General features: G+C 39.8%; 1 protein-coding gene across 7 annotated transcripts in view; it reads left to right on the top strand.

Moving 5' to 3' along the window:
* Positions 1 to 25,186, top strand: part of GUCY1B1 (guanylate cyclase 1 soluble subunit beta 1) — a 53,314-nt gene extending 28,128 nt beyond the window's left edge. For all 7 annotated transcript variants that reach the window (XM_015101545.3, XM_060400671.1, XM_042234414.1 and 4 more), the window contains 10 exons: positions 5,908 to 6,105; positions 10,491 to 10,721; positions 11,167 to 11,283; positions 12,010 to 12,143; positions 15,250 to 15,447; positions 18,417 to 18,654; positions 19,823 to 19,963; positions 21,749 to 21,903; positions 22,393 to 22,519; positions 23,928 to 25,186. In XM_015101545.3, coding sequence (XP_014957031.2) covers positions 5,908 to 6,105; positions 10,491 to 10,721; positions 11,167 to 11,283; positions 12,010 to 12,143; positions 15,250 to 15,447; positions 18,417 to 18,654; positions 19,823 to 19,963; positions 21,749 to 21,903; positions 22,393 to 22,519; positions 23,928 to 23,951 — 1,563 coding nt within the window. In that variant the 3' untranslated portion in view covers positions 23,952 to 25,186. The remainder of the gene's footprint in view (positions 1 to 5,907; positions 6,106 to 10,490; positions 10,722 to 11,166; positions 11,284 to 12,009; positions 12,144 to 15,249; positions 15,448 to 18,416; positions 18,655 to 19,822; positions 19,964 to 21,748; positions 21,904 to 22,392; positions 22,520 to 23,927) is intronic.
* The last annotated feature ends 234 nt before the right edge of the window (positions 25,187 to 25,420 follow it).

Raw genomic sequence — 25,420 nt, 5'->3', positions numbered from 1 at the left:
TCTTTTGTGTCCTAAATCTGTGGTATGTACTAAATGTAGAACTTGTTTCCTAGGATGCTAGCATTGGTTTTTCTTCTATAAATGACAAACCTAGGAGACTTAGAGTAGATGAGTTCCTGAGAAACAGTTCTCTCATCTTGTATGTAGAAAAAACGGTAAAATTATATCAGAACATTAAGAGAAATGAAATGAAAACCTCAGACCAGTCTTTGCCTATATTGAGGCAAAATAGATGAACAAAACTCCTCTTATTCCCTTCCTATTTTCTCGTGTCATAAAGCTAAGAAGAATGATGTGAAAGCATATTTGAGGTTGGCTGCACTGTTTCCTGGGAATCTACTTGTGCTGAAATACATGTGTTACCATTCAGCTCTTTTCTTTGTATACCCACCTCCATGGTTATATTTAGAAATTGAAGAATACCAGTTTCAATATGAACTCTTGTTCTTCAGAATATATTGCTACAACCATGTGGATGAATAATTAGCTTGTATGGATGGTATTATAAAATGTAGACAGACAAGGTTTTCTCTTGGCTATTCTGAGTGTCTTTTCGGTGACTTTTGAGGTTGCTGCAGACAGTTGGAGTCTGTGAAGAAAGCACATTTTTGGCAATACTAATGTACTCAGTTGGAAATAACTTATTTTTAATCATGAATTCTATTTTTCATAATAGATAGGCAGTGGTAATAGCTTTAATTTTGAGAGATTAAAACCCCGTAAGGGAAGCTGTAACTAAAGAAATCCCAAGAGTATTTTTATGGTTAGATACTATCTAAAGAAAATCAATATTACATTAAGTGGTGTTAAATCTTTTATGCTCCAAGAAAGCACTTTACTTGTCCATTTAATTAACAGCAAATTCAACAAAACAGTCAGTCTCTGGAGAATTGGTTACTGCAAAGACTTAAAAGATTAACATTTGACTTCCTGCGTTTTGGTTTCCCACTTGCTTTGAATTGATAAATTTAAGTAATGTTTTGTTATTAATACTTCGGTACCATCAATAACTTTATTTAAAGTAAATGTTAAATTAAAAAGGCTTTAGGTAATTAAATTATTTAAATTAAAATGGCTCCACATTTAGGGAGCATTGCCAGTCCCTGTGTGACTCCTGACCTGAGTTCTGGGCTGTTCTGGCCCATCTCTCACTTTCTTTAGCATCAGTGATGCAGAGAAAGTAAATGGTACCATGGTTACCGCCTCCTGCCGTCTGCTTAGCTGCACATAGAAATGTGTACATGTAATATGACTGAAGATGAAAATAGATAAGTGTGAAAGTGATATGGGCATATTGACCTAAGATACACTGTATTTGAATATTTCATAGAAGAAAAAGTAGAAAAGAATTAATATGTATATTTCAAGTTAGTGTTTGACTCATTTGAAATTTTTTTTCCGTAAAATGAGCCACAATCCAGTACCTGAGCCTGACTACATTAGGAAATTTCTTAAGAAACAAGAACAACAGTTTAATTTAGCAGCAACAAGCTGAATTTTGACTTTGTGGGAAACAGAGATATGTATAAAACCCTTCTGGTGATTTCCTTTCTCACCAGATTTTTGCAGCATCAGCAGAGGGGTGTGAGGGGTCTGGCAGGGTTATGAAGAGCAGGCCTCATGTCTTCCCTTCCCAGGAAAGGATTCCCAGGGGAAGAACTCGTCATAGGAAACCCCGCTGTGTTACTTACCAAGTAAAGTGACTTGCTGCTGCTGCTGCTAAGTCGCTTTAGTCGTGTCCAACTCTGCACGACCCCATAGACAGTAGCCCAGCAGACTGCCCCGTCCCTGGGATTCTCCAGGCAAGAACACTGGAGTGGGTTGCCATTTCCTTCTCCAATGCATGAAAGTGAAAAGTGAAAGTGAAGTCGCTCAGTTGTGTCTGACTCAGCGACCCTGTGGACTGCAGCCTACCAGGCTCCTTTGTCCATGGGATTTTCCAGGCAAGAGTACTGGAGTGGGTTGTTGAGGCTTCTGTAAACTGACCATCCTCAATGCCTGCCACATGGAGTTCCTTTCTCATGGCAACAGCAGCCTCTGGTGGAGTCAGGGCCACTTGGTATTTGAGTTAAGAATTGGCCTGGCTTAATTAGAAGAGGTGTAAATTGAGGGAAGAAAACAAGATCTTAGCACTAAGCGTGAATGCATTTCAAAAAGAAACCAGGGTCACCAGTTGAGGAGACAAGATGTTCATCCGAGTCAGAATGCCAGTCTCTGAGGCCTCAGCTCTCACCTGTGCTCTGCGTCTTTGGACCCTGGCTTCACTCTGAGGTGTTGCTCCCCTTCATGCACCCAAAGCCACTCTGAACATTGTTGGGTGATTTAAACCACGAACTGCTTACAGTCAGGGACTGCATCCTGTGGATCTGATCTAGCTCTGTACCCTGCCCCCGCCTGCACCGCACACCCTGCAAGACATGCATACACATGCTTTATACAGTGGACATGTGGTGCACATACAGTGCACATACAGTGAGTAGATGGGATGAGCGTGTGGCGGGGGCCAGGCTGCAGTGCCCTGATGGAGCCACTTTGTACTATACTCGCTCCACCTCCTTTCTGATGTCTTACTGGATCCTGTTTCCCTAACCTGGCCCCTTTGAAATGTTCAGAATGCAAACCATCCTTCAGTTTTAGCCCATCTCCAGCACCTCCTTTTCAGATGTGTTCCTTTTTCCCCCCGAGAACACCATGCATGCTAAACCGCTGCAGTTGCGTCTGACTCTTTGTGACCTGTGGACTGTAGCCCATCAGGCTCCTCTGTCCATGGGATTCTCCAGGCAAGAATACTGCAGTGGGTTGCCATACCCTCCCCCAGGGGATCTTCCCCACCCAGGGATCAAACCTGAATCTCTTATGTCTCCTGCATTGGCAGATGGGTTCTTTACCATTAGTGCCACTTGGGATGCCCCAAGAACACCATAACAAATCTTTATTGCAAAATTGTACTTAAGTATCACATTTCTTACTGAAATCAACTCTATTATGAAATTTATAAACCATTTAAATATGAGTTTGAAATCTCTGCATACTGAGTAATACTTATATGTGAAATATATTTGAAATCTTATTATTTTTCCCAAACATGTTCTTTATCTTTATTTCTGGTATTTAATCCTAGTTTTAAATGCCTTTTCATTTTAAAATTGTTCTGTCTTTTTAAGAGAAAATCTGAAAATTTGATATTTTATTTCCTATTGAAAAATCATTTTCAAGCTGTAACTCAGAGGGGAAATAACTCTGAAGACAGGTCCAGCTTGCTGCCTTCTGTCAAAAAGACCCCAGCACAGAATCCTGTCCCTATATTCCCCTCTGAATTGGCCCTTTGCAGAGGTGAGAGGAGTCTGTTGGGGTATTAGATGTGCTCCTGAGGCCTTTGGTATTCTGAGATCATTTGCTTTTCCCATTCTCTTTAGCAATAACCACCAGTTGTTGATAGATTACTATTTGATCAGTGAATTAGCTTTTTTATTGTTACAGTAACAAAATACCACATGCCTAAGTGCTTAAAAGAACACAGATTTATTATCCTATAGTTTCCTAGGTTGGAAGTCTAAAAGGGGTCTCCTGGATTGTAATGTAGATACCAGCAGGACTGGGGTGGGGGTGGCATTTCCTTGCTTATTCAGGTGTTGGCAGAATTCAGCTCCATGTAACCACACATAGACCCATGGACCAGTTTTCTTACTGGCTGTCACGGTGGGCTGAGTAGGGTGCAGAGCGCCACCCCCCAAGGCCCTGCATCTCAAATCCTGCTTCCTTCTCAGCTTTCTTCCCTCCTTATAACCAGCAAATGTTCTTGGCATCTAAGACTCAGTCACTCATGGGATTAGGCTCTGTCCACCCTGGTAATCCAGGATAATCTTTCCAATTTCCCAACCCCACTTTGCCACGTGAGGTAACATATTCAGAGAGACTAGGTCTGGAAATCTTTGGGCCAACATTATTTTGCCTACTACACCTGAGCATGCTAGTGTTTTATGTACATCATGTTAGTTCTTTCTCTTGTATCAGAGGAAATCAAGTGGTAAATTGGCCACATTATCACGAGATGACACTTGTTCAGTTGCTTAGTCGCGTCCGAATCTGCGACTCCATGGACTGCAGCACGCCAGGCTTCCCTGTCCTTCACTATCTCCCAGAGTTTGCTCAAACTCATCTCCATTGATTGGATGATGCCGTGCAACCATCTCATCCTCTGTTGCCTCCTTCTCTCCTTGCCCTCAATCTTTCCCAGCACTGGGGTCTTTTCCAGTGAGTCAGCTCTTTGCATCAGGTGGCTGAAGTACTGGAGCTTCAGCTTCAGCATCAGTCCTTCCAGTGAATGCTCAGGGTAGATTTCCTTTAGGATTGACCGGTTTGATCTTGCAGTCCAAGGGAATCTCAAGAGTCTTCTCCAGTACCAAAGTTCAAAAGCATTAATTCTTCGGCACTCAGCCTTCTTTATGGTTCAAAACTCACATCTGAACATGACTGCTGAGATGACAGTGGCATGATTTAAATCCAAGTCTGCTTGATTCTAAAGCCACGTTCCCCGTGACTCCAACACTGTGCTGTGCTATGTGTGTCTACTATATGTGTGTAGCACATACACACACACACTGAGAAGTTACGAATGTGCTGAAAAGCCAAGTCAAAAGTATAGTTGGCAGCATTTCTTCTGGTGATCTTTAAGTGAATCTTCTTTTTTTTTTTTAAATATTAGAGGGTGATACTAGATAGTGCGAATTTGGTATGTTCTGAATTAAACACAAAGCTATAAGAACAGAAAATATTTATTTGCAAATTTATTAGTTTTCCAAGACTTCAGTTCTGAAAGGTTCAGTCTCACAGGTTCGCTGTGAGGCTGTACCTTGATTGGAAACTCTGAAGAAATTAGACTGATTTAATTTCCAAAGTGATTTTAATTACTAAAATATTATTTCACAAGAGAATATACTAACATTTTCGTATGCTTGTGATTCTGATATAGTTTTTTGAATTAATAGTTAAGGTTTAGTATTGTGAGAGAAACAAATGGTAATATGTGATCACTTTGAGAATTCCATACTATTTATCATAACATAAATATACAGCTGTTCAAACTCCTGTAAATATGCATGTCTTTGCTTTAGCTCATAACTGTTTCTTTTTTCTGCTTCAGGCATCCTTTTATATCCCCCTTGTTTGTTTACCCTTCCTTAAAATATTTCTACTGTTACAATCAAGATGTTTTTCTATTTTTAAAATCTACTTTGTTGAAGTATAGTTGATTCACAATGTGTTAATTTCTGCTGTACAGCAAAGTGATTCTGTTATACACATATATATATTCTTTTTCATTATGGTTTATCACAGGATATTGAACATAGTTCCCTATGCTATTATATAGTAGCACTTTGTTGGTTATCCATTCTGTATATAATAATTTGCATCTGCTAATCCCAAATTCCCCATTCATCTCTCTCCCACTCTCTTCCCCCTTGTTAACCACAAATCTGTTCTCTATGTCTCTATGTCTGTTTTTGTTTTGTAGGTAAGTTAGTTTGTGACATAGATTGGATTCCACATTTAAATGAAATCATATATTTGTCTTTCTGTCTATCTTACTTCAGTTAGTGTGACTATCTCTATGTCTGTCCATGTTGCTACAAAGGCTGAGTAGTATTCCATTCCATATGTACCCCATCTTCTTCATTCATTCACACAGATGCTTTTCTTAATTGTATTACCTTAGTTTCAGGCTCTCTGGGTTCTGGTCTTGTCAGGATGCATCCAGGGAAGGGTGTGCCCTGGGAGCATTCATGTGACCCGTCCATCTGCCCTCAGACTCAGCTCTGAGTCTGTCTGCTCTCTCAGCCTGCTCTCCTGAGAGTGACTGCCGCTCAGAAGCAGGATTTACTCATCACCGTTTCCTCTTCCCCGCAGAACCTTGATGCTCTGCACGACCACCTTGCTACCATCTACCCAGGCATGCGGGCACCTTCCTTTCGGTGCACTGATGCGGAGAAAGGCAAAGGACTCATCCTGCACTACTACTCAGAGAGAGAAGGGCTGCAGGATATTGTCATTGGAATCATCAAGACAGTAGCTCAGCAGATACATGGCACTGAAATAGACATGAAGGTAATGGGCAATAAGGGGGGCTCCTCTGAACACAGGTGACATGTGGAGTGTTAGAAAGACTCCCAATTTGCCCTTGGACATTGCTGTTAGTGGACCTCAGCAGAGGTGTAGATCAGCCATAACAGTGGTAACACAGGTGATCTTCTATGCTTGGCCTTGGAATTATACAGGAGAGTTTTCCTTGTGGGAGCAGATTTTTCTTTCCATTTATACATTGCTTAAGGCAATGAGAAATTTAATTTGCGATTCCTGGGAATCACACTTGCTGGGAAGCAGGAGAGTCTGTGACTGGCTTAGCTGCGGCCTTCAGAATACAAAAACCCATGGACACATTCTAAAATAATATGAAGTATTATTTCACTGTTCATGGCTTCTTTGTGGATTTTTTTTGGGTCTATCCCTGAAATGTGGTTATATCTCATTTTGTGAGCCAGAAGTTTTGCCTTTTTTTTTTTTTTTAATTAGACTGTTTTGTAAAAGCCCAGTCTCATACTTGCTTTGTTATTGATGATACCCACTGTTTTGAGTGATGATTTTAAGGTATTGGTACAATAACTGTGCAGTAAAAGGAACCATTGTTTTTTCTATATTTCTGACCCAGAGAGCTGCTCCCAGGCAGCTGTGTTTTGTGTATCTTCATATTTAAACACAAGAGCCATTTTTTAGTGGCCCTAAATTTGACAAAAGTGGGGAAAGGGGTGCCCTATTACTGTTTAGTTTTTTCACAAATGATAACATTTTATTATAGAAAAAACATCCCCAATATAGGATTTTATAAACACTAGTAGGTGAAAAAGTGCAACTTTAAATATAAATACAAAGTAAAAAGGCAAAACCTACGAGCCTTTTGCTTTTTAAAGAAATGTCATGTTCTCCAGCAGAGATGGTCTCACCAGAGCACAAATGCGACTCCATCTCCTGCAGAGGCTTCAGGTTCACTTTCTGAACTGTGCCCAGTTGAACAGTTTCAAAATGACGGCAAGAAGTGGTATAAATAAATCACTGAGACTGATTCTTAACTTTCTCTTGACTTTTACTTGGAAAAGTCTCCCCATCACATTCTGACAATTTAAAGCCTGTGCTCTGATCGTGTTTATTCACAAAAGCCATCCTTCCTAGACTTGCTCCACAGTATTTTCATAGACCTGGGTACATTAGTTCAGGATAGTACTGGCTGTTGCACAGCATGCAGTAAATCCAGCTACTTTCTTCTAGTTTCCTTACCTTTTTTTTAAACTGTCATTCTTTCTTTATGGAAAGTCTAATAGTCAGTGTACTTTCTTGCATATACAGTTACATTCTAACATATGTGGGAAGCCCAAACTTAAAGTACAGTATTACACAAATAAAACTTGTAGCATTTAGGTTGATTATATTAGGAAAGTATCCTGCATATTTAATCTAGTAACGTTGCATTACATTTCAATTTTTTTTCCTTTTCTGGAGTTTCTGTTAATTCTGACATGATCCCCAGGTGCATTCTTTGTTTTCCTACTACTGGAAAGTAGGAAACATGGAACATGACGTTATCAAATCCAGAGACATTTAAAAATGAAAAACTTAGGTAAAGGATTGAAAGTCATCCATGATTAGGAATCTCACTGGAAATCAATTAAAATTCAACATGCCTTTCATTTCCAACTTTGGATTCTAACACCAAACTAACACCTCATCTTGAGTGAGGGAGCCTGTGTCAAGGGTGTTGTAAACCCTGGTCTGCTCTTGGTTTGTTGGTTTGTTAATTACTTAGCCAAGCTGAGCAAGAAACAGGTACATAGAAACTTCTGGAAAGAAACATTAACTGGTGCACACTTGGAAACTGCAGTTGCCATGGTGATTAGAGTCTTTGCTTGGGAGATTGACAGCAGAAGCACTCTATATACAATTCAAGTTTTTACTTAGTCGTGGTAATCACTTGTAGACACTATACAGTATGGGTTGTTCATTGATTCCGGTACTCCAAAATAGATGTCTAAAATATTTGTAGTTGTATTTATATTTGGTGTATTTAGTTTTTTCAAGGGAAATGTTTTAATTTCCTGAGGTATTCTTTTTTTAATTAATTAATTTTTTATTGAAGGGTCATTGCTTTACAGAATTTTGCTGTTTTCTGTCAAACCTCAACATGAATCAGCCATAGGTATACATATATCCCCTCCCTTTTGAAACTTCCTCCCATCTCCCTCCTCATCCCACCCCTCTAGGTTGATACAGAGCCCCTGTTTGAGTTTCCTGAGCCATACACCAAATCCCCATTGGCCATCTATTTTACATATGGTACTGTAAGTTTCCATGTTACTCTCTCCATACAGCTCACCCTCTCCTCCCCTCTCCCCATGTCTATAAGTCTATTCTCTATGTCTGTTTCTCCCATTGTTGCCCTATAAATAAATTCTTCAGCACCGTTTTTCTAGATTCCATATATATGTGTTAGAAATATGGTATTTATCTTTCTCTTTCTGACTCACTTCACTCAGTATAATAGGTTCTAGGTTCATCCACCATCCCGAGGTATGCTTAAGTCTGTAAGTCTCATAAGTCTGGAGCTACCAGATAATTTAACTACTTAAGAAATAGTAGACCATGTCATAAAGTGATAAATGAAGGAGAGGTTACAAATATAATCAGAAAAGCTGTCTTGCAAATTTAAGCAAAGCAGGAGAGTAGAATTGAGGAATTCGTAAACTTGGCTTGCATATAATTCAGTTCTTCTAGCTGAAATGGAAAGAGTAAAACATCAAAATTTTTAGATTGCCTTGTGTTGCCTTGGAGACTTTAGGGAATGAGTCTTCTTGGGGCAAAATTTTCCCATCGTAAATGAGAATACTGATCTTTAACCAGTGTAGATTGGTGTGGAAGTTTTAATAGTAATACCCTGATTTTACCATCAAACAATATGTGGGAATATGTATATAACAGTTCATATTAATTGCTATTTGTTCCTCAGTGTCAGAGTTTGGTGCAGTGAACTACGGAAAAAGGGGGAAAAGAGCAGTGCTTTGCCCTTATTTAGCTGCAACTGAAGAAATACTCTCCCAACTGCCTCCCATTTTGATCTGGCTGCAACTCGAGATGTTTTTCCCTTTTTAAGAGGACATGTTGGTTGCAGTTTCTTAAACCCAAAAGAGAAAATCTTTTTTATACCTTAAGCATGTATTTGCTTGTGAATAATATTTAGAAATGTAGTTATTTTTTAAATTAGAGAGTTTTGCTCATATCAGGATAACTCCCATAAAATAAACTTCTAGATTTAGAATTAAATCAAAGAATATAACTTGGGGAGGGGGATTTTTATGCATATTGTCAGTCTATCCTTCAGAAAGATTAATCAGAATACCCTTCCATTAGTGATAAATGAAATGACTCTTTTTTTTCTGTATCCTACCTAATATGGCACTACAGTTTTATATGCTTGCTAGTTGATAGATAAAAAAGACATCACATATATTTTAAGATATGTGTTTTTGTCATTTAGTTTTCCTCTGTTTCCACACAGCATTTTTTATCATATTAAACAGTACTGCTCTGTCTGATGTGTCCATCATTTACCGTACGTGTGTGCCTGGCTTGAGGGGTCGCTGAGTCTGTGGGGACAGGGGGTGCTTTACTCCAGATTCTACCAAAGATGCTGCATGGACCACTAGGGGACTCCTACCAGATTTGCAGTTTTACTGTGAATAATTATTGTCTTCAAATTTCCTAAATCAGTATTCAAAAATAGTTTTCTATATTAGGCATATATAGTATTTGCATTGGGCTTCTCTCATAGCTCAGTTGGTAAAGAATCTGCCTGCAGTGCAGGAGACCTGGGTTCGATTCCTGAGTTGGGAAGATCCCCTGGAGAAGGAAATGGCAACCCACTCCAGTATTCTTACCCGGAGAATCCCATGGACAGAGGAATCTGGCAGGCTACAGTCCATGGGGTTGCAAGAGTCGGACACGGCTTAACGACTAAACCACCACCAGTATTTGCATATTTTTTTTTTTAATTTTTTTTTTTTTTAGTTTTTTATTTTTTAAATTTTAAAATCTTTAATTCTTACATGCATTCCCAAACATGAACCCCCCTCCCACCTCCCTCCCCATAACATCTTTCTGGGTCATCCCCATGCACCAGCCCCAAGCATGCTGCATCCTGCGTCAGACATAGACTGGCGATTCAATTCACATGATAGTATACATGTTAGAATGTCATTCTCCCAAATCATCCCACCCTCTCCCTCTCCCTCTGAGTCCAAAAGTCCACCACCAGTATTTGCATATTTAAACATTTTAAAATTAACCTTCTAAATGTGGTTCTCATTACCAATTTCTTAGGTATTTAAATATTGTAACCAAATGGAAATGCCAGGACAGTTAACACCATTTCCCTCTTTGGCATCCAGGTTATTCAACAAAGAAATGAAGAATGTGATCATACTCAATTTTTGATTGAAGAAAAAGAGTCAAAAGAAGAGGATTTCTATGAAGATCTTGACAGATTTGAAGAAAACGGTACCCAGGAATCACGCATCAGCCCGTATACGTTCTGCAAAGCATTTCCCTTTCACATCATATTTGACAGGGATCTTGTGGTCACTCAATGTGGCAACGCCATCTATAGAGTCCTTCCCCAGGTAAAGGACATTACATTCTCTGGGAGCCTGAGATGGAAGGCCACTGAAATGTTACTGTTATACGTGGCCACTGATTCACTTAACCTTTGTTTATCTGTCAGGGAACATGGAGCACTTGGTATATCACAGAAGTACTGTAACTGTAAACTCAGTATGTTTGCGCATACTGCAACTTTGCTTAGGACAGCTACTTTTTTTTTCTCTTTTAATCACAAGAGCAGTGGGAGAATTTTACAGAAATAGTGGTCTTGTTTTCATGAGAAAACGACTTTCCAGTAACAATCAGCTTTCACTTAATTTATTCATCATTGAGCAAATAGCCACTGTTTATCTGCTGTCTGAAAATAATGTTGAAAATCAGTTGACACTTTTAGGCAAAAGAAAGGAATTTAAAATTCACCAAAGTACTAATTAAGTGCCCTTTTTTTTTTCATCTGCATTTTAGCTCCAGCCTGGGAACTGCAGCCTCCTGTCTGTCTTCTCCCTGGTCCGTCCTCACATTGACATCAGTTTCCATGGAATCCTCTCACACATCAATACAGTCTTCGTGTTGAGAAGCAAGGTAATCAAGATGTTATTTCACTCAATATGAGGAAGTAAGGTCTGTTACAGTTTAGAAGTGTTCCACAGGGATAATTAGCTACAAAAACATTCTGTGAGATTCAGAAGGTGTAGAGAGAGCAAAACCAGACCCTGAAGGGAATCCTGTTTCAAAAGCAATGGTGCTAAATTGGGGGTTGTCTGAGGAGCAGTGGGATTCTAGTCACGGATCAAAATGAACAGAAGTGAATTTTAAAAATGCCTTGCCTGGATGGGCCAGTCACACATGAGTGAACCAGTTATGCTTAGTTGGCTCAGTTGTACCCATCTGTTTGTGACCCCAGTGGACAGTAGCCTGCCGGGTTCCTTTGTCCATGGGACTTTTCAGACAAGAATACTGGAGTAGGTTTCTCTGTCCTTCTCCAGGGGATCTTCCTAACCCAGGGATCAAACCCAGGTCTCCCACGTTGCAGACTGGTTCTTTACCATCTGCTCCATGGAAAATCAGAAATGAGAGTCACAGAATTGCCACAAGGATGTCAAAGTAGCAAAGCTCCTCTCTTCGTGGGTTCAGTTTGCATTTCTGCAGTGATGTCAGGTTGTCTGGTTGTTACCTGGCAGACTCCGGTGAAAGGCCTCTTCAGTTCTGCCTGGGTCCCTGTTCTCCCTTATGGTTTGGTGGGAATGAGGTCCCTGTGCCCTTCTTGGGAGAGATGCATGTGTTGACTCTGTGTCTTGCCTTTTCCAGGAAGGTTTGTTGGATGTAGAGAAATCAGAGTGTGAGGATGAGCTGACGGGCACTGAAATCAGCTGCTTACGGCTCAAGGGTCAGATGATCTACTTGCCTGAAGCAGACAGCATACTTTTCCTGTGCTCACCAAGGTAATCACTTTTAGATGAATTATAATGGATATAAGCACCCATCTTTTGCTAAAAGGAAATTCAATAATATTTTACTCAATTGTTTCTACAAAGTATACTTAGATGTTACAACTCTTCTTAGACATCTCTCTGTAACAAGGATAATTTTGTTGAACTTGTATAATAACTCAGAAGAAATCATTATTCTCTTTTATTTGCCACATCTTAATCAATCTGTTGAGTGTTTATGCCTTAGGTCAGTGGATATGTAATCTGAAGTTAGCTAATTCTGTAGTTTTGTACCTTCCAGAGAGGCATCATGGAGAAAACAAGTCTACAAAGCATTTATTAATAATATGATGGCATAAATACACAGGTGTATTTGGCACCAAGAAATTATTTTTCTAATGATTTCTGGATTTAAACTATTTTATGTTAAAAACATTTTTCTACTTTAACTGAGATACACTATGCACAATGCAGTATTAAGTTAAAATTTATGTGAATTATGGGACATAGTAAACATCAGAGGGAAGTACAACTGTAGGCTGGCATTTTTATAGTTTGACAAAGCACTTTTCTAAAAGATACGTGGGAATTCAGAGTAAGTAATGTGTCTAAATTTATGTTAGAACAGTAGAAACAGATAATTATAAAACTTGTTGTTAGGTAATATTTTGTACATTTTTAATTTGTATAGCCAAAATGTATGCATATTATTTAGTAACAGTTGACAAAGCATGTTTTGGAGGGCTATTGATTAAAAATTTAAAGTCCAAATAATCACTTTTCACTTGAAAATATTGTTTCAAAATTTCTGAAAAAATTAATGGATTTTATAACAGCCTTCTTTAAAATTATTAAAATTTTAATAACTATTATAAATATATTAATATATTATAATAAAAAAATCTGGTATTAAAGATTATATAAGACTAATGATAGAGTTTTTCCCCTGAGAAAATATTATGAAAATAAGAGAGACAGAATTAGGGAATATAAACTCATATTTTTTATTAATAACCTCCATTAATCAAACTGTATCTGCATCTGCTATCAGTAAATGTCTTTTCCTTCTGCCTTTTTCCAAGTTGAGCATTGGTAGAAAGATAACTTTTAAATAGAGACAGTTCTTATTCATGGAGAGAATGGTTTCTTTGGAAGTACAGGCAGAAATTTGGAGTCTACTTGCTAATTATCATATGCAGAAATAGGATACATAGTAATATAATCACCAGTTGTTATATGGGACCGTGTGTGTGTGTGTGTGCTCACTCAGTCGTGTCTGACTCTTTCCTACCCTGTGGACTGTAGCCTGCCAGGTTCCTCTGTTCATGGGATTCTTGAGTAGGTTGCCATTTTCTCCTCCAGGGGATCTTCCCGACCCAGGGATTGAACCTGAGCCTCTTGAATCTCCTGCATTGACAGGTGTAGTCTTTACCACTGAGCCACCTGAGAAGCCTTCTTATATGGGAACTGCTCGTGTGTATAAAAAAATTGGTACTCACATTCCATAAGATACCAACTAAAAGCACTTTAACTTGTGAAATGTATAGTTCCAGGAGGACAGGATAGTGTGGAGCTTCCCTGGTAGCTTAGCTGATAAAGAATCCGCTTCCAATGCAGGAGACCCAGGTTTGATTCCTGGGTCGGAAAGATGCCCTGGAGGAGGGCATGGCAACCCACTCCAGTATTCTTGCCTAGAGAGTCCCATGGACAGAGGAGCCTGGCCGGCTACATACAGTCCATGGGGTTGCAAAGAGTTAGACACAACTGAACAACTAAGCACACAGCTCATTAAGATAATAATAAGTTTTTTGAACAATGACATGATTTGATTTTCTCTCTCAATATGAGCATTTTAATGATTCATTTTCAGTTTAAACTTATATTTTTTTTTTCTCTACTAATTGGCCAGTCTTGAAACCACTGGTGGATGATCTGGCTTCTTTCCCGAGGGATGTGTGTCAACAATAGACTCTTTGATTGTTTTATTTTCCTTTATTGGTGTGCTCATTTTTTGCTTTTTTAATGGACATTCTGAGAATATATTTCAGGGAGACATTTTGTTAATCCAAAATTCTTCAGTAAATTCACAACACAATTATGTCAGTTTAGAGAGATTATTGTTATGAATGACTGGAAATAGTTATTTGGCATTTAAATAATTAAAGCCAGTAATGTAACCTTAAGATATTTTAACCAAAGACTAAATTTTTAAAAAACAGTCTAATTTTTATTTATCAGATCTTCACTGAACCAATAAATATTACATTTTCTAAAAATGACAAGTCACAAAGATGCATACAATTCAGCAAAAATAAATAGATGAAACAAATAAGCCAAAGAAAATAAGAGTAACAGAAGAAAGTGGAGCCAGAAATTAGAGTAGTGTGTAAAAATACATGTTAGAAGTCAAGAGTACAGAAAATTCGTGTTGCAGATGGGTCATAAATCTGGTGTCAACCTCTAGTCATTGTGTCTGAAAGAGAAAACAACTAGTTACAAGAATCGTAGATTCCATAAGATGACAATCAATTAGTTTTGTAGAAGGAGCATTATTATCCTGGATGTAAAAGAGAGTAAAGATAACTTTTTTTTCAAGACTGCTTTTTGATGTGGACCATTTTTAAAGTCTTTGTTGAATTTGTTACAATATTGCTTCTGTTTCATGTTTTGTTTTTTTGGCCTCAAAGCATGTGGGATCTTTGCTTCCCAACAAACCCGCACCCCTGCACTGGAAGGCGAAGTCTTCACCACTGGACTGCCAGGGAATTCCCAAGATAACTTTTTCTTCATTTCTTTATAGTGAGGAAAACCTCTGGCAATATAAACAGCCTTGAGATAAAAACCTGAGTGGGTTTCATAAAGCAACTTTTCACATTATCTTTCAATTTAGGCTGACGACATAAAAAAATGCAGTTTGGCAAAACTGCATTTCAAGTTCACTTCTTTTTGATAGATGTTTAAGAAGAATGAAGTCATATTCCTCTTGCTTTTATTGAGTTTTCTTCAGCCTGACCTTTTGAATGGCAGGCAGTGGCAGGATTAGACTCCTTGATGGAAACCAGGGTGGTGCTGCCGTGGGAGCATGGGGTCTGACTGTGTGTCCTTCTCCTTATGACAGTGTCATGAACCTGGATGACCTGACCCGGCGAGGGCTGTATCTGAGTGACATCCCTCTGCACGATGCCACTCGGGACCTCGTGCTCCTAGGAGAGCAGTTCAGAGAGGAGTACAAGCTGACCCAGGAACTGGAAATCCTTACGGACAGGCTGCAGCTCACGTTACGAGCCCTGGAAGATGAAAAGAAAAAGACGGACACGTAAGAATGTAACCTCTGGTTACAGATGACAGGCAGAGCTGTCCTGCATGGTGGATTCAGTGGCTCTCCTGTAGTTAAGGCTGACAGACTGTGACTGGGTCCAAGCTCAGGTTACTTGCCTCATGACAGGCCAGTAAATCCGGAGATGGGGTGTTGGGGCAAGGAATAGAGACTTCATTATGAAAGCCAGCAGATGGAGAAGATGGTGAACTCATGTTCCAAAGACCTGTCTTGCCTGAGTTAGAATTCAGGCTCTTTTAACTGAAAGGGGAGGGACTCAAGCCAAGCGTTTCCTGGTTCCCAGCAGCCTCCAGAGGGGGTGTGTTAATTTCTTCTTGCCTGCAGCCACTTACAGGTGGGCCTTGTCAGGACATTTCCTGTGAGCTGAATAAAGATATTTTAGCTTAATGCTTATCACCTGGGAGGCAAAGTGCCCAGAGATTGGACATTACATATAATTTAGGCTTCAAGGCAACATCACTTTAGTGATTAAATAGTAATAGCATACAAGGGTTCTTTTCTGTACAAAGACTCCAAGCTGTGGAACCTGTCGCAGTTACGGAGTCCTAAATAAACTCTTCCACGTCACTTAAATCTGTCAGGTACACAGAAAGAAATCAGTCATAATAGTAATGGGGATATGTCTTCTAATTTTACAAACGAAGCTGAAAGAATATACGACAAATCATGTCTCTGCAAATCATTAGAATAACTCAAGTGCATGTTTCAAGTCTGACTGCCCGTTCATCCATTTCTTCACGCAGGAGTGTGCACCGAGAATCCTCTCTGTGCCAGGGCTGCCAGGTGCTGGGGTACACTGAACACTGAGCTTAGATTTGGCCATTATATTTCCAAAGAGTTCTTGAATGCCAAATTATTTTAGGATTTGGCAGATATGAATCTGACAGACTGTAGTGTCGTCTGTGATGACAACGATTACATCTGTAATTCGATTCACGAACAAAAGTATCAAAATACAAAACTATACAAAACTGTGAACAGTGCTTTAAATTTTGAAATAGTGGGCCAAGTGACATATAAGATCGTATTTCATTTTCAAGTAATTTATTTAAACAAATACACATTGTGCATACCACTTGGCCTTGCTTGAGGAATAGAGATATATTAGAAGTATATTAATTAAAATTAATTAAAAACACAAAATCACTGACTTGCATAAGAGAATTGTACGCAGGGTCTTATGTGTTCATTTTTAGCATTTGGATAATAGGAAGCAATCTTAGAGAATTGACCTGACCTTCCTTCCTGTAGGACTATTTCACTCTACTTGACACCATAGCATTGGTAGCAGAATCACTTCCTGTGATGTCTGATGTCTAATCAGACTTTCTTGCACTGATACATGTGTTGTTGCCCATGGATGGATGCAAGGTAAACATGTCAACTGTTTGTCAACAGCATAGATGGATAGAGAATCCAGGTGAATGTCTATCTTTGTCCTTAGCCTCTTTCTTCACTTCTCCTACTCTGTATAATTGAAGATGAAAATAATAGTTTATTTGAGATCACTTTACTTTCCTTGAAGCCCTAACCCCTTAGTCTTTCCAGGTATTTTTCAAATCTCCACAAGTATACGGGATGAGGCAGGTACTCAAAATCCCTCCTACTGCTCAAGAAACAACTCAAAATTGTATATTTTATTAGTATGTGGAACAGCTTCCTTCATGAAAAATAATACATTGTGAGATGGTGTTTAGAACTGAGGCTCAAAGTTGTCTGGAATTGTTAAGTTTGAGTTGCTCAGATCCTGCTCGGCTGTTAAATTGGAAAATCACCCAGGTTTCTCTCTTTGTTGATATTTGATTTTCAAAGTGATTTAATTATAAACATTGACTACTAATTTTCGTTGAAACGAAGTCATGCTACTGTTCACATGTAATATTCAAAATAGCCTTAAAGCATTTTATAAAATGTTCTATGTTTGAGAGTGAGAATGAAAGACTGAAGAAATTCCACTGAAGCCAGAAAAAAAAATGTGACCTCAGCTTCTTAAACCTAGCCCTGAGTGACAGCTGGCTTCGGGGAGAAATAGGCTGGGAGGTGTCATTTGCTCCTCTGGTTGTCTAACCCAGGAGACTCTCAGGTCTCAGCTCTCACCTCCTGTGTGCTTGCTCCCCTCCTCCCCACGCCAGTGTCTTTTTGTGCCATCAGCCTGGTCTCAGGATCGTCAATGAGAATGAGATCTTTTCTTTTCTAGACCAGTTTCTTACCTGCTTTATCAGTTTCTTCCACAGAGAAGTGAGGCAGGAAGGAAAACCCGTTTTCTTTTCTTTCTTCCTTCTGTCCTTCCTTTCTTTCGCTGAAGTCTAGTTGATTTACAGCATTGTGTTAGTTCCGGGTGCACAGCACAGCAATTCATTTATACATGTATATTCTTTTTCAGATTCTTTTTCTTTATAGATTATTACAAAATGCTGAGTACAGTTCCCGGTGCTGTACAGTAGGTCCTTGTTGGGGGCATCTATTTCATGTCAGGTGACAAATGTTGAGGCAGACAGCTTGCCCCTGAGAGGTGACTGTGTCCCTGGGAGCCCATGGTGTTGCAAGAGTCAGACGCAACTTAGCGACTCCACCACCACCACCACACCACAGAGCTAAGTGCTGGAATGACTTCTTTCATCCCATGAATATCGCAGTTGGGGAGTGGAAACACAAGGCACAGAGAACAACTTCAGCTTCCTGGTGTCTGTCCTTTGTTTTGTCTGTGTGTTTTGTGTGGCTTATTTTGATACACTTTGAATTGGTTTGGATTGGGAGAGGTTTGGATTGGTTTAAAACAAACCAATTGTTTATATTTTCTAGCCTTGACTTATGAATGTGGCTAATGATGGCTCCTAGCAGAGCCTTCACTGTGCACACGGCACCAGAGGCGCTAAAGTGGGCAGTGGAAGCACTGAAGCAGCTCTCAGCAGCTCTCATGGTGGCTCTGTCCTGCTCCCTCTGGACAGGTTGCTGTATTCCGTGCTCCCTCCATCTGTGGCCAACGAGCTGAGGCACAAGCGTCCGGTGCCCGCAAAGAGATATGACAACGTGACTATCCTCTTCAGCGGCATTGTGGGCTTCAATGCCTTCTGCAGCAAGCACGCGTCTGGGGAAGGGGCCATGAAGATTGTCAACCTCCTCAACGACCTCTACACTAGATTTGACACTCTGACGGACTCCCGGAAAAATCCATTTGTTTATAAGGCAAGTCCATGCCCTGTCTGAATGCAGTGCCATTCATTACTCTGAATTTTCAGACCCTGTCTTCCAATGGCACGGCAGTCACAGTCCCTGACTGTAGCCCTGCAGCCTGAGTACAGTCAGCTCTCATGCATTCATTGTTTACCATTTTCTTAAATAATTACCTCTTGTTCTAAAATAGTCTCTTCCCTGTTCCTCAAATGAATGGAGCAGATGCTTCCCTAGTTAAAATATTTAGCAACTTATTTGCACTTACGTGAATAAATCTGTACACGTGGTTTATCACACATAATATAAATGTAACATTTGTTTCAGTGCTCTGCCAGAGATATTTTTACTGAAAGGTATAAATGATTTGCACAGTAGAGAAGTCAGGGAGCATAGGAGGGATGCCAGGGACTCAGACCTGCTTTTAGATAACATCAACTGGAAATAAACATTCATAAGGCATTTCTGCCCATGGTTTCGGTTAGAAAAGAATTAAAACATTGAAAAAAGGAAGTCAGTGGAATATTGCTTAGTAAAGGCAAGAATGTGATCTAAAACCATCCCCAGGCATCTGGAGTCATAGCAGTGCCCCAGGGACTATTTATTTTTATGGCCATTCCTGAGGAACAATGTAACACGGTGTGAGCACATCATAAAAATAAATGGTTATACACATCTGTGTCTCTTTCCCTGTCTTGATGTTATGGGGAGGGAGGTGGGAGGGGGGTTCATGTTTGGGAACACATGTAAGAATTAAAGATTTTAAAATTTAAAAAATAAAAAACTAAAAATAAATAAATAAATAAATGGTTAATGACCAGTATGAACCACTGAACTTAGGGAAGTGGCGCTTGGGCCCATCAAACCATCACTGTTTTAAGGGGAAATAGGGTCGTAAATTATTCTGCTGGGTCATAAGGATGTCTAAGGTGAGAAACTAGGACTTACTAAAAGAAAAATAATACTGTGTTCTGTCCCTGCCTGTAATCAGACTTCAAGTGCCAGGTGTGTACATTTTAAATACTGACCAGTTTTCTTCTTCTTGGCATCGAATATATTAGAATTTTAAGAGATTCAGGGGAGGAAAGTTGAAAGTTATTGATGGCAATTGGAAAAGCATGTTTTGTGTAAGGGTGGCACATGAATCAGTCCTGCTTGTACTAACCAGTCTGTGCCCTACCAGGTGGAGACTGTTGGGGACAAGTACATGACGGTGAGCGGGCTGCCCGAGCCGTGCATCCACCATGCACGGTCCATCTGCCACCTGGCCTTGGACATGATGGAGATTGCTGGCCAGGTCCAAGTAGACGGTGAATCTGTTCAGGTTAGTAGGTAAAACACATATTTTAATGGTAGTAGTAGGCCTTTTGTTGGCAACCCACTCCAGTATTCTTGCCTGGAGAATCCCAGGGACAGAGAAGCCTAGTGGGCTGCTGTCTATGGGGTCGCACAGAGTCGGACACGACTGAAGTGACTTAGCGGCTAGCAGGCCTTTTGTACAACTGATTTATATTCTTGACCAGCGAATCATTAATTATGCATAAGGAATTGCATCTTGACAACAAAGATTAAATATTTTTAATGTTTTAATTGAAGTATATTTTACAGTGCTGTTAGTTTCTACTGTACAGCAATGATTCATTTATATACATATGTATGTATATTTTTTTCATATTCTTTCCCATTATGGTTTAATGCAGGATATTGAGTAGAGTTCTCTGTGCTATACAGTAGGTCCTTGTTGTTTATCTATTTTATTTATAGTAGGGTATATCTGCTGATCCCAAACTCCTATTTTATCCCTCCTCCATTCCTTCTCCTCTTTGGTAACCATGGGTCTGTTCTCTATGTCTATGAGTCTGTTTCTGTTTCATGGGTAAGTTCATTTGTGTCAAATTTTAGATTCCACATATAAATGGTATCATATGATATTTGTCTTTGTCTGGCTTATTTCACCGGAGAAGGCAATGGCAACCCACTCCAGTACTCTTGCCTGGAAAATCCCATGGATGAACGAGCCTGGAAGGCTGCAGTCCATGGGGTCACTAAGAGTTGGGAACGACTGAGCGACTTCCGTTTCACTTTTCACTTTCATGCATTGGAGAAGGAAATGGCAACCCACTCCAGTGTTCTTGCCTGGAGAATCTCAGCGACGGCGGAGCCTGGTGGGCTGCCGTCTGTGGGGTCGCAGAGTCGGACACGACTGAAGTGACTTAGCAGCAGCAGCAGACTTACTTCACTTACTATGCTTGGTCCCTCCATGTGGCTGCAAATGGCATTATTTCATTCTTATGGCTGAATAATATTGTATTGTATATATGTACTACATCTTCCCTATCCATTCATCTCTCAATGGACGCTTAAGTTGCTTCTGTGTCCTGGTTATTGTAAACAGTGCTGCTGTGAACATTGGGGTGCATGTGTATTTTTGAATTAAAGTTTTCTTTGGATGTGTGCCCTGCAGTGGGATTGCTGGATCATATGGCAGTTCTATTTATAGTTTTTTAAGGAACCTCCATACTGTTCTCCATAGGGGCTGCACCAACTTATATTCCCAGCAACAGTATAGGAGGGTTCCATTTTCTCCATACCCTCTCCAGCATTATTATTTGTAGACTTTTTAATGATGGCTGTTCTGACCAGTGTGAAGTGATACTTCATTATAGTTTTGATTTGCATTTCTCTAATAATTAGTGATGTTGAGCATTGTTTCATGTGCCTTTCAGCATCTGTATGAACAAAGACTAATATTTTTTTGAACCTATTATATTCTTCCATAGAAATGGGAAATCTGTCCATCTATTTGAAATTACCTTCCTTATTCCATGTGCTGGAAGTCATGAGGATGAGATTAAAACCCCCTGTCCCTTCTGGTTTATTTTTTAAAATCTCTTTCCTAAATCTAAAGTAAGTGTCCAGATTCATACTTTTGAAAGCTTCAAAGAATATTTCTCTTGAAAGCCAGATTGTGTGAGGGATTTTGTCTGTAATATGTTTGGAGTTCTGGAGAGTTCTTATGATTTTTATATGATGACTCTGAATTCTTTAGTCTAGCGTGAGCAATAACCCCTATTATTGAATGTATTGAACCAGAGCTTTGATTCTGCAGATAACGATCGGGATCCACACGGGGGAGGTAGTTACCGGAGTCATAGGACAACGGATGCCTCGCTACTGTCTTTTTGGAAACACCGTTAACCTCACAAGCCGGACAGAAACCACTGGAGAAAAAGGGAAAATAAATGTGTCTGAATATACATACAGGTCAGAGAACACATCTAGGATCTACTGACTAGAAACATGTCTCTTTGCAGCTGCTTTAATTCCCTGGGTGATTTTATTACCTTTTACAGTTATCAGCTCTGCTTTTAGGATTACTATTATTTTTCAATTAAAAAAAATGGTGCATTTTTCTTTTTTTGGTCACACCATGGTATGTGGGATCTTAGTTCCCCAACCAGGGATCAAACCTGGGGTCCCAGCATTGGGAGTGTGGAGTCTTAACCACTGGACCACCAGGGAAGTCTTTGGATTATTCATTTTTTATTTGAGAAGATTGTGTCATTATTTCGGTTTTAAATGATTCTACATACTCTTAGGAATTTCTGCTGTGGTATTGTTACTAAAGCCTTGAGGTACATTTAAATAATTTACTGTGTGTCATTCCTATCTCCATTTATAACTTTGATGTATGTTACTTTCTTTGTGTGACCATACACCAAGCTTCTCTGCCTGTTCCCTGTCCCCTTTTAGATGTCTCATGACACCAGAAAATTCAGACCCGCAATTCCATTTGGAGCACAGAGGCCCCGTGTCCATGAAGGGCAAAAAGGAGCCAATGCAAGTTTGGTTTCTATCCAGAAAAAATACAGGAACAGAGGTATGACTCATCAGAGTATAATTCCTTTTTTAAGACAGGGTATGAATATGGGGAGCTAAATCATAATCTCTGAAAATATGTTTCATTTGCAAAGAATTCTTGCTTACATGAACATGTAAGTACAGCAGCGGAAACGCTGACCCATTAGTGAGCTGGTTAGAACAATGCAGCTTCTAGGGGAGACCTGATGGCTGACAGTTTTGTCCTCTAATGAAATTAAAACCAAAAGCACTGGAGAGAGAAGCCCTAGTTTTGGTTCTTCTGCCATAATCTGGCTGGAACCCCACAAGTGAGTGGGCAGTGAGGGGCATCCCTGGCCCCCTCCCCAGTGCCTTGGGTTGCCATGTGGTCACTGCCAGGGCTGAGACATGACCATCTTCAAGGGTGGTTTCCTAACCACAAAGCTCCAGATCCTTCTAAGGCCATGCCATCACCTTGTGGAATGTTTGGGGATCTTTGGACGTACTAATCCCTGGTGAGTCTTTCCTGGAGTTCAGTTCAGTCGCTCAGTTGTGACCAACTCTTTGTGACCCCATGAGTCGCAGCACGCCAGGTCTCCCTGTCCATCACCAACTCCCGGAGTTTACCCAAACTCATGTCCATCAAGTCGATGATGCCATCCAACCATCTCATCCTCTGTCGTGCCCTTCTCCTCCTGCTCCCAATCCCTCCTAGCATCAGAGTGTTTTCCAATGAGTCGACTCTGCACGAGGTGGCCAAAGTATTGGAGTTTCAGCTTCAGCATCAGTCCTTCCAATGAACACCCAGGACTGGTCTCTAGAGAAGAGGGATTTATGCATGTCCAGAATCTAAATACTTCCTCAGGGAAGATGTAGGTTCATGCTCATGCTATGGCTGCACTCCAGCCAGAACCCATGTGCTGGGGGGTAGCACTGGGGTGTGCTCGGGGGTCCTGTGGTCCACTGTGGCTCACGACACCAAGGTCCTGCCAGCCTTGCCCCTCTTTCAGTGGCCTGCGTCAGAAACAAGCCCGATGCTCTATTCCCTGTTGATGTACTGATTCTGTAGAGGGGGAGAGACTCTTCGACTGTATATATTTTCCTGGATGTGCACATTCCCTAAAAATGCTTTTAGAATAGAAGTCGTAAAAGGAATGAAATGCCAAGTTGTAAAATATTTATCTTTATCTTCTTTTCACTTTAAATAATTTACTTCTGGCACTAGCATGATTCCTGATGTTCTTCTGATAAATTAGTTTGCCTGAAGCGTTGTTCCTTTTGTTTGGGTGGCTCTGTTTCAGCCAACCTGATGGTGGGAATGGCTTAAAAAAGTGGTGGATATGAATGCAGAGCAAATTTTATTAAAAAAAAAAGAAAAAATATTTTGAATTATCTACAAGCTTTCTTATCACTGAAAACTAATCCCCTATTTACTTCACTTTTTAAAGGAAGCAGAGCAGGATGAAAACTGAATCCTGGACTGTGGGGTTAAGATCGCAGGTTGAGGTCCAGTCTCCCCCTAACAGATGCCGTGCCTGGGACCAGTGATTCCCTCCGTCCTTTTCCTGTTTCCCCAAGCCGTTCTCCTGTGTATCTCTTTCCTTATTCATTATTCAACTTTAGCTCTGCTTTTGATTATTTTTGAGGTTTAGTATGTTATCTGAAGTTTGGCTTTGTGTGGCTGATGTGAGCTTCACATGTCTTCAGATCAACTATGCATCGCCTGGCATGGTGGTTTTCAAGTAGTGGGCACCCAATAAATATTTGGTGAATTTAATTAAATGAAACTGATGGTATTCAGCCATGTGTGTATGTATATATATATATATATATACACACACATATATATATATATATCTCATGGTTTTCCATATTTGTTCAGTGTCTCTATATGTGTATATTTTAATGACTATAACATATAAAAAGGTTTTATCGTGTTGGTGCATATCATTATAGAAATCGTTTTCTAAAGGAGTGAATTCAGAATTTTAGGGGAAAAATGCAATATAGTTTCAGACTCCCCAGATAAGAATATATCATGCTAAGAAAACAGTGTCTATTTAGAATTATGTTAATTTCCCTTCAGAAATAGAGAATATACTTCTTTGCTATTAAACTATCAGGTTATTCATTCAGATCATGTGGCAATTACAGTTCCTCTAAAATGCTATCCTTTGCATTGTATCCTTTGTGTTATAAATCTCATTAACCCCATGCAGCTGTTGGTGAAGGCAGCACTGTTTGACAATGAGCTATTGCATTAGTTTGGAGGAAACATTATGGACTCTAACTGCATCCAAGGATGAAGCTGGAATCACAGCTGGGGTGTTTCGGTTGGCCAGAGCCCATCTTGGCCCTTTCTTACCAGAAATGAGCTCCTTTGTCTTAGCTCACAAGAACTTGATTCTATCCAGGGTGCCATCTTGAGAAAAGTTACTTTAATTTCAACATAGAATGCATTCCTGTTAGAATCATCACCTGTTGTTCTTCATTATCTCTGATAATTTATTAATATCTATCTTTATAAAATACAGGACCACTACTTTTGTGTAAAAATGTTTGTCTTTAAATTTAGCATTTCCTATCAGCACGTTGATAACTTGTATAAATGTTCCATGTTCATGTGTAAGAGAACCTGTAATAAATTATTTTTTCCACTTGTCTCTAGATGGTTTTTGATTCAATAAAAATGATGTGAATGCTCTTATCGGTCTTTTGACTAGTGCCATTTTTGGAAAATGTCTTATCATTTTGCCTCTGATAGACTTTCATTTTGATTCCCTGCTGTTATGGTAAAGCTGGGTAGCTCCTATTCCTCAGGACTATTCCCATATGATATCTTTTTTTTTAGGATCAACACAGTGACAGCAGCAAGACCAGCACTGGGTGGTGGGGGAGTGGATACACAGATACATGGGAAGTGACATCAGCTCTTGAAGAG

Source organism: Ovis aries, chromosome 17 (assembly GCF_016772045.2).
Source record: "Ovis aries strain OAR_USU_Benz2616 breed Rambouillet chromosome 17, ARS-UI_Ramb_v3.0, whole genome shotgun sequence".
Classification (NCBI taxonomy): Eukaryota; Metazoa; Chordata; class Mammalia; order Artiodactyla; family Bovidae; genus Ovis; species Ovis aries.
This window is presented reverse-complemented; position numbering and strand designations above follow the sequence as displayed.